Source organism: Ostrea edulis, chromosome 4, assembly GCF_947568905.1.
Source record: "Ostrea edulis chromosome 4, xbOstEdul1.1, whole genome shotgun sequence".
Classification (NCBI taxonomy): domain Eukaryota; kingdom Metazoa; phylum Mollusca; class Bivalvia; order Ostreida; family Ostreidae; genus Ostrea; species Ostrea edulis.
In genome coordinates, this window is record NC_079167.1 from 60,887,842 (window position 1) to 60,897,994 (window position 10,153).

Consider the following 10,153-nt stretch of genomic DNA (forward strand, 5'->3'; position numbering starts at 1 on the left):
ACACAAACGTTATCAAACATATATAGATATTAACACAAATATGTGATATTATAGTTTTAAATCGTTGCCAGTTGAAGTTAACCATGGCAACATTCACTTACATTATTAATTTTAGTCGCAAACCAAAAGATAAGTAGATATTAAACACTAGCACAATTATGGACAAAGTGAGACTGCCAAGATACATGTACATAAGACACATAAATACTGGGTACAACATTCATAAACATTATAAAATTAGCCTGTGAAGAAATAGTTTTAAATCATCCCACACCTGGGAAAACCCTGGAACAAGAAAAATTAATCGAGGTCGAGGTTTGGGCCATTTGTTGTTATTTGTAGTTAGAGAAAATCTGGACATTTTAGTTTCAACAACTTTGAATGGAAAGAATAACTAAAGATTTATTTCTTAATATCTGTGCCAGACCTCATAAATGTACTTACAGGGAGAGACTGCGGTAGAGAATCGGGCTTCAAGAAAGAATCTGCGAACTTGAAAGAGTAAAAGTACAAAACAGCATGTATACCCAGGATAAATACAGACTATGATAAACAAAAGATCCCTAAAGGGATTCCTACCCCTTACACCTGGCTCATCCACACTGTAAATTTGAAGGCCACATGAATCATTCTCTTTCTTCTTTCCTGTGACTTTAGCATTTTATATAATGGAGGATTAAAACAAATATTTTTTTAAAAAGTCAGAATTCGGTCAAGTAGGAATGTATAATGTTTCCAGGGTACAAAGATATGACAAGAATTTTACATTTTCTCCAAGTGACCTTGAAATTATTGTCTTGACACATGCATAAATCACAAATAACCTTTTGTATCAAATTATGATCGTAAAAGACCACCATACAACCTACATGTAGCTGTAGAACTGTATATATACAGAGCTCTCCGGGAGAAAATTGGGATGGACTTGGTGAGCTACACATCCACCTGTATATTTACAGTGCAACTTTTTCTGGACACAATTGAGGTTTTATATTAATTGTGGTATTCTTACACTGCCACATTGAAATTTTAATATAGAAAAATTCCAAACATATTTTCTCACTTCACTTGTGTAAAACATACCTTCAAACATTAACCATCTTTTTAAATTTTCTCTTTCATTTTTTTTTTTTTTTTTTTTTTTTTTTTTTTTTTTTTACATCTTTAGTTATTGTTGAACTTGTTCAGATGAACTGTTTCTTGTACAGTTTTTGCTGATACCGTATTTAATAAGTTTTTGAGTGGAAAAACAACAAATTTTTAAAAAGTACGTATACTTTACTATAGTAACACTAATGGATTATTATTGTTGTATCTTAAATTTTGGAAGATTTTTTGGGGGACGTTATAAGAATATTATCAATATCTTTTATGAATCATTATGTCAATATAAAATGTTTCATCAATAACAGCTCTACAAGAATTTTAAAAGATTTCCTTTCTGTAAGTTTAATCATATATCCAAATGACCTTGTGTCAGGTCCATGCGGGTACACCCTCAGGTTATCAGCAACTTTTGTACCATGCTTACAAACATCTAATGTTTCTTTGTCTGAGAATTTATAAAGGCCCCAACACCCAGTCACAAAACAGAATGCAAGCAAACAATATAGCTTAATTTGCACATTAAACAACTCTTTACACACATTTATGCAAATATTACAGACAACACAAACTTTCTAGATAGGTAAACTCTATGAATGATCAAGCATTAATTACAAGATACACATATAATAATAAATATCATGCTAGCAGTTAACTATGGCTGTATTAATCATATCTTAAAAAGTTTTTTTCCTGTCTATGTTCTAAAAATGCAGATTTGATGATAATTTTTCTTGCATTCCAATTGTATTTTATAACTGTTCAAAACATCTACTTCTCCAAAGCAGTACCAATTACATGTAAATTGATTTTACTATGGGTATGATTTTCATGTTCCTTCGAAAACATAACTTGCCTACATCACACACACATATGCTTCAGAGATCCACAATGCACTGCATGGAGCACTCCACATTTTACATGTACACAATTTACAGAAGACGTTATACAAACCTTTAATCTATTCTTTAAAAAAAGAATAAAGAAAATAACAGAAACTTGTAAGAACTATAAACTTAAAATAAAAACAAAATCATCACACTAAATCTTTATACTGTGCTTTGATCATTTTCCACAGAAAACCGATTTTTGCTGTTTTCCTTTGATATAACCAATATTTCATTCATTCACGCTATTTCCATATTCCTCTCCTTAAAGGTTGTATCAGGCCATGAAATCAAGCAATCACTGAAATACAATTTTTGCTCAGAGGGAAAATTACTGAACATCTTTCCCCAAAATAATATAACGATGAAACTATTTTTCTTTTTTTCTTTCTTTTTTTGTTAACAAAATTGATGAAACCACAGTAGGGGCCTTTATCATATACTTTCAATTCCAACTCTTCTTTTTTCTTTAATGTTTGTGGGCATATATCGCATGATATATGCCCGGAAACATTCCTGCCCGCAAACATTACGTCACAATCAATACACAAGCCGGAACTACACCATTAATTCTAAAAAATTTCATCTTTTACTCAGTTAAACCAATAAAGAAATTGTTAAAAATAAAATTATTGTTAGTTTCTAAATGAAATTGAAAGTATATAATAAAAAGCTCAGTCCATCTACGCGCCAAAAAAACTTGGTCGTCCCATTTTCCCATACAATGTCTATAACCTATAAATATTGTTAAATTAATTGCCCTCAACCACCAATAGAGTCCACTGCCAATATACATATACAAATATAAACTCAGTCAAAAATATAAAAACATAAAATATATATCAACAAAAAACAAATTAAACAAAAGAAAAATATCTATAATGTTTTTCCAATTTGTGCATGGTGGATTCTTGATAATTCTACTTTAAAAACTTTAGAAATACCCTTTTAATAAAGCTGCACATGGACTTAATGTACATATCAATGTTTCCAAGAAAAAAACCATAATAAATAAAATTTATCTAAAAATAACATGCATCTATAAGCATATACCGACATGTTTGTCAATGTGGTGAATAAAACAGATTGCATGAGGACTTAGTACAAAAAGTACTTAAAAGCACTTACTATTATCTAAAACACTCCATTGAAAAACAATGGAGAATACTTAATGAGGGTATAGGGATCTCTATCACAGCGATTCACTAATCAGTAGAGAAGACTGGGGTAGCCAGTCAGGAAACTCCTCTGATACTTGAGATTTTCAAATATAGACACTGGGCAAATATTTAACACTGCTAATCTTATCAGCATACTCCGACTTGACAAAGTCAGATATATATTGATTGGAGCATTGATCTACATTCATTAGACGTGTAATAAGATACCTTTATCTTGCGAACCTTCCTGTTCAGTCGTAATAGACAATGAATAGTTAAATGACCAGAACAAGATACACCTAGACTCCCATTGTCTATAATTTCATTCTGAATCTATCAGCATTTAACACTCTGACATGAAAAGGCACTGAGAATGGAACTTCATTCATTCATGAAATTGAACAGTGAATTAACCGGAATTATTAATTAATCATCTGTGAAATTATTAATCACAAATTCTAGTTTCCAAAACCCTTCTGGCATGTACTGTAGTTAACATTCATTGCTGATGATATGAGAAGAATAAAAATTCCAAAGTATCTTAAATATATAATACATGTACACATTCCCAAAATCTCAGTCTGCAGTCTACATTTACCCTTGCCAGATCCAGTGAAAATCAACCAATCAACAACCTTACAAACTAATCACAATTATTGTGCTATTTACATGTTAGGCTTTCACAGAAAAAAACTGATGTATTTAATATGTTGTCATAGCATATGATAAGCAGATTCATATCATAAGGAAAACGATAAAGCAATGTTTTATGTAGATTCCATTTTCTCCTCAAGAACAATTTCTTTAATATTGTAAAATTATCAAGATTTATTAACCAAATACACCTTTTCTACATTTAGTTTTCATTTTCAGTTAGCCTAAAAGTTACTAAAATAATGTAATTGACATGGCACTTGATTTAGTGAATTTTTTAATGTTCACTTATTGAATTGGCCCAGCGGTTTCTATCTACTGCACATAGTCAATTTGAAAAATCAACAGGGCTGATCCAGAGGTTCCATAGAGGGTGAGGATGACTGAGGCTTTCGTATGCAAGACTGCCTTGTACAACAAAGCAGATATTTATATGTGTATCCCGAGATATTTTCATCCTCATCTTATTTTTGTCCAAAATGGGCATAATCAGAACTGGGTATCAAACTTTTCTATGGCAAAATGACAAAGGACGAATTAGGATTGTACTTCTTTGCATCAGGGGTTAAGGTAACTTACTCGTGGCAAAATTTTCTCATTATAAAGTAAATGAAGCAATAACAGAAAATTTATGTCTTTTTGAAGCAGAATGAAATGAGAAAGTGGTACTTACTGGATCTGTCTGACTGGATATCTCCACGACGACCCGTTCCTGGGGTTGTATGTTCTCCCAGTCTCTTTTGATACCCAGTAGAGCATCCTCAAGGACAGGCCAGGTCACAAACTGGGCCAGCTCCTCGGGGGTAGGAAGAAGGGAAAACTTCTCGTTCATTTCATCCTGTCAAATTATAATTACCAACAGATAGAGAAATGAAACAAATGCCAGATTTTAAAAGATCATTGATGAAAAAAGACCATGCCAGAATAAAATATCAGTCAATGATAGTAAAAGTAAGGGAAAATAAAGTTTACTGTAACAGAAAACTTAATTTTCAGTTTCTCAGTTACCTCCAAGTGAAAATATTGTAAACATATTGGTGTTTTTGTGGTGTACAAATCCAAGCAAGATAAGCAAAAACTTTTTCCACTAAATATTGTACACACGAAATATAATACATTTACAGTAAATTCTCAAGAATTTTTATATTGTTGAGCATTGTTAATCCTCACACTTTGGCCTTGAGTACAATTATATATTAAATCACTTCTATCAAAGAAATAAATATGATGCAAAAATTTGGTTCTCCAGAAAAACTGTCTAGATGTCTCGGCTACATTAAAAGTCCGTTTGTGCAAAGTGTTGCAGAACAAGTAGGATGTTCACAAAAATTATGCCTTGTTGATAAGTCTGACCATGCAGACAGGATTACAGAAATAAAGGTCTCACAAAATATAAGTGGTTTTAAGTAATTTCAATAATTTGCTCTTCAACAATTAAATAACATATTTTTTGTATAGATCTCGGAAATTTTTTTGAGATCATATTGATTTCTTTCAGGAATCATCCCGTACTTTTCAAATTATCTCTCCCCCCCCCCCCCCCCCCCCAGTTTAACTTACTGTTTTCTTTTCTAACTCAGCCATTCTTTTCATGAGGTCATCAATATTCAGCTGAAACAATAAAAAGAAGGTTAATTGAGTATTAGTTTTTCTCTATACCATTATTGTAATTGATAGGAATTTGATGGTGCAGAAAAGAGGGTGTAACTGGAAAATCTCATTTCATTTTATAATATTATATATAAGTCTTTTAATAACCTCAAAATTATTCCTTTTTACTAAATTAAAATTTTAATAGTTACATTTATAATACATGTACCTAAATTTAAATTAAAGTAGAACAATTCACAACCCAGACAGCTTGTCTTATAGAAATGTTGATGCCCACATTGGTGATTGGCCCGAGGACTTCTATAAAATCTAACAATTTCTGTATTTTCATGATTGTATGATATATTTTTGCCCCTGATATATTGAATATTTGAAGGTTATAGGTCCAATTGTATAGTAATATAGAAGAAGACTGTGTATATACAACTCATCTACGATTGGTATTGACCTTGACTTTCAATTGTAACATTATATCCAGTTTAATTTGTGCCAGCACTTTTAAAAAAGGGGGATTTAAAAATCTGTTCGAGACTTTGATCAGTATAAAGGGTCAATATATGTATTTACCTAAGACTTGAATAGTCCATACATGCAATGAACGAAATACATTTCGTACATCTGACTATCAAAGCTACATAATATTCAACAATATTAGGGTTCACTTTTAAGATGTATTGCAAAATCAAAGTATACACAATCAATTAATAGAAAAGGATGATGAGTAACTTATTGTTGTAGTTCTCTGACTGTAACACTCACATAGGGATGTAACACATTTTTGAAGAACTCATGAATCAAGCAAAATAAAGTGCAGTTTTAGAAATAGAATTCTTATCAAGAATTACAACTACGCTAGGAAACTTGTCAAAATGTTTTTAAAATGTTCTACATCTACATATGCTTTACATTTGCCCACCAATCAAAAGACTGATTATTAGTGAACTTTTAATAAGATAATGATTTTAACACACCATACATTTCACAGTACATCACAACTGTAAACCTTACAAAATAATGATTATCATGATTATATGTATAGTTTTGTTCAACATTTAAGGGTGTATAAAGTTTACTAGAACTTGTGCAACTCTCATTACACATATACATATCATGCAATAAAATATAATAAAATCCGAGAGGATATAGCATTGTGTAATTCTATAAATCTGTGGAAATGGTCAATATCTATATTTACAATGTTTGGTAATGCATTGATTTTTAGTTTTGTGGTATTTTGTTACATATTGAATTTTCAAACTCTTTTGTGAAGATCACCATAATATTTATATCAAAAATCAATAACATAAATCCTTAAATGAACTATGTTAATTTGTTGGTCAGTTCAGTGGTAAATTTAAGCACTGGCACACCAGGTGCATCTCCCTCCTTCACAAATACAATCAAATTTTTAAAGAAATATATTATTTAAAAAAAAAAAACACCCACCGCACTAAAATACATGCATCTTATCTTTTTAAAAGTTAGTAGCCTCAGGGGGCAAAACCCTATGCGACCTCCCTGTCCCACTGGGAGCCTCAAGACAGTCCCCAGATACCTAGCTGTTTCCTGTCAATCCTGCCCCCCCCCCCCTCAGAAATTTCTGGATAACCACTGTAATTGTATCATCTACTACTTTTCAGCAATAGTGCTGTTATGTTTCATGAAATATGACTTCGTACCAGTATTACTAGATCTGCATGAATAAAACAACCAGCAATCAGAAATTCGTTGAATCTCGTTCGAAGCGTTATACAAAGAGAGAATCTAAGTGTATTGTGGGTGTGTAAGCAATAAGCATATTTGTTAACACAATTACTGAAATATACATACCCCACTAATCTTGTCATTTAATCTTTTATTTTCCTGTTCTAGTTTCTTTATACTTTTCATTAATCCATCAACAAGGTTGTGCAACTGAAAATTAAAAAATATATATTAATTTTAACTGTATATGACACTGATAATTTTCAAACGTTATTAGCAAAGCAAAAATATGCTTTTATATATATACATGTAACAAATCTAAAATGAAACTAGGATACTATATTGTATTAAACTCTACAATTGAAAAATATAATTCAACTACTTTTCTACATATATAGAACAATTTTTAAGCATATGTTGTTTTAAACGTCCACTTTCTTATTCCTAATTTCATTGCAATCTTGAATATTGTTATTATTTTTTTGTTTGGAAAATTGAGATAACTTAACCCAAAGCCAATGGTTTAGGTGCACACCCTTACCTCGTCCAATCCGTCAGAATTAGCATCTACTTTCTTTTGAATCTTTATGTATTTCCAGACATCAGCCACTGGGGTATTTGAAGTTGGATCCATATTTCCTCTTTCAAATAACTCCTTGTAAGTTGGCAATTCATCTCCAAATTTTTCTAACTGTTCTGACATTTTTGCAACTTTAACTTCTAAATGATGATACGGTGTTTTGCGACTTTTAATAGAGGTTGATTTTTCACTCAAGGCATCCTCAGAATCTTCACCTCTACCACTATCTATATCACTCAAGCTTGATATTTGCCTCTGTTTTGAGGATGAAAGGAAATCGCGATCAAATTCATTTATGTCGGCTTGAACATCCAAAATATTTAACCTTTTCAGCATTGCATGCAACAAACTGTGCAGAACATTAAAATTAACAGCACCAACTTCTGGAGTCCCTAGGGCCAGGTCAACCATTTGTGATAGCTTCACTTGAGTCGGCATCTTTGCGAATTTTAGATTTCCGACTGACATTCACGAAAATAAAGGATTAACACAAAAATATATTCAACTCTGCGCACTCCACGACCATGATCATGTTGAGTTCTCATTCAATAACATTCACAAATATTCATGCGCCGGTACTTCCGGTTCTCTCTCTAAAAGTACTTTTACAAATAAAGAAACTAAGGATTCTATATAAGTTGTTAATTAATAAAATTTATATTATCATATGTAATTTGTCATCGAACAAATCAGATTTGTTTAATGGTCTGTTCGATGTTTGCAATTGCACTATTATTTACGCGCAATATTTTCCACTATATCGTGAATTGGCTGTTCTTGACAACAAGAAGCGACAAAATACTTTTAAACCCTGTTACGAACAAACGAAATGGAGACGATTGTCTGGTGTCGCTTTTAGATAATTTTAGAGGGCATTTTAGGCGAATTTTTCCAAAATAAACAAAGAGAGAAATAAATGAATTTCAATGAAATTAAAAAGAATTAATAAATAAAAATGAATAAATAAAAACAAGTTGAAGGTGTCATTTGGTCTTTATTAGTTGATACTGAGGGTGTCTACCTAGTAACCTATCTATCCATCTTTCCCATTTTCTTCCTACTTCCTTCTCTCTGTCTCAATCTTTTTTTTGATTTGATAAACCTCTGCTGAACCACAAGTACATAAGTTTAATTGTCAGTGAAATTGCAGCGGAGTAAATTCATGTCAAATGCATTTGTGTTGATGGTTTGCATGTGCAATACATAGTATCCAAAGGGGGTTCCGGGGATCGGAACCTCCCCCTTCGTCTGAAAATGTTGCTTTAAAAAGGGAAGAATAACGCATTTTGAGGATGGACCCCCCCCCTTTTTTTAAAAACCAAAATTAATGGTAGAACCCCTCCCCTTTCAAAATTCCTAGATCCGCTCTTTCATCCAATATCACCAAACTACATATGGTCAGATGAATCAAAGTGTTCTTTTTAGGCAGCTCTCAATTCTACAAACATTGAAGGGAGATTACAAAATCTTTCAAGTTGTAAGAATCTTGATTCTCATGAACTGATTGACAACACCTCTACAGAATTATCAATTATACTTATTATTTAAAGCAGCAGACAAATCTCTACGAAAATTTTAAAAAATAAATAAACACAAGACAAATAATGAAATGCACTTGTAAGTGGTTTGATGTATACTTAAAATCCATGCTGAGAAATCTGTTTAATTATGGTAAAATATACTTCAAATTTCCTAAAGATCCAATTATTAAAAACCACCAGGCCTACTACAAATTATATAGAGAATCACCGTCTGACACATATAGACAATATTCTTTATGAGTTGGAAAAAGAAATACTTTAATGACTTGGACAAACATATATCCATATCAGAAATATCAAATGCTATTTCAAAAATAAAAGTAGGGGAAACTCCAGGCTTAGACAAAATTTCAAACTACATGATTAGATATGGTCACACCCTTCTATTGCTGTGCTTTTACAACATCTTTAACAGTTGTCTAACTTTTGGCCATTATCCTAAACCATGAAATTCAGGTTACATTACTCATATCCATAAAAGTAATGATATTTACGATCCTAGTAACTAAAGAGGAATAACGCTTAGAAATGCGGTTGGGAAATTGTTTAATAAAATATTATATTCGCTCAGCCAAATTTCTTCTAAACATCGTATGATTAATGAATGTCAGATAGGTTTTACCAAAAAAAAAAGCAAGAACGTCTGACCATATGTTGATTCCCAAGACTATTACAGTGGCGGATTTAGAGGGGGCGCGGTACCTTAATATAATACTATAATAGTACTAATTGTACCACCTCGTACCAAAAGTTGCAATTCCAAGAAATAAATACATATGCAAGTTGAATGTCAGCTTGTATTATGAATAATTTACACAAACAAGTTTAATGTAGGCCTATATATATATATATATATATATATATATATATATATATATATATATATATACACACACACATGTATATATATAT

General features: G+C 31.6%; 1 protein-coding gene across 2 annotated transcripts in view; it reads right to left on the reverse strand.

The window, feature by feature from the left end:
• Positions 1-8,265, reverse strand: part of LOC125669761 (glutamine-rich protein 2-like) — a 28,925-nt gene extending 20,660 nt beyond the window's left edge. For both annotated transcript variants that reach the window (XM_048904503.2, XM_048904504.2), the window contains exons 1-4: positions 7,662-8,265; positions 7,247-7,330; positions 5,366-5,416; positions 4,479-4,643 (exon numbers count right to left, since the gene is read on the reverse strand). In XM_048904503.2, coding sequence (XP_048760460.1) covers positions 4,479-4,643; positions 5,366-5,416; positions 7,247-7,330; positions 7,662-8,168 — 807 coding nt within the window. In that variant the 5' untranslated portion in view covers positions 8,169-8,265. The remainder of the gene's footprint in view (positions 1-4,478; positions 4,644-5,365; positions 5,417-7,246; positions 7,331-7,661) is intronic.
• Positions 8,266-10,153: the final 1,888 nt, after the last annotated feature.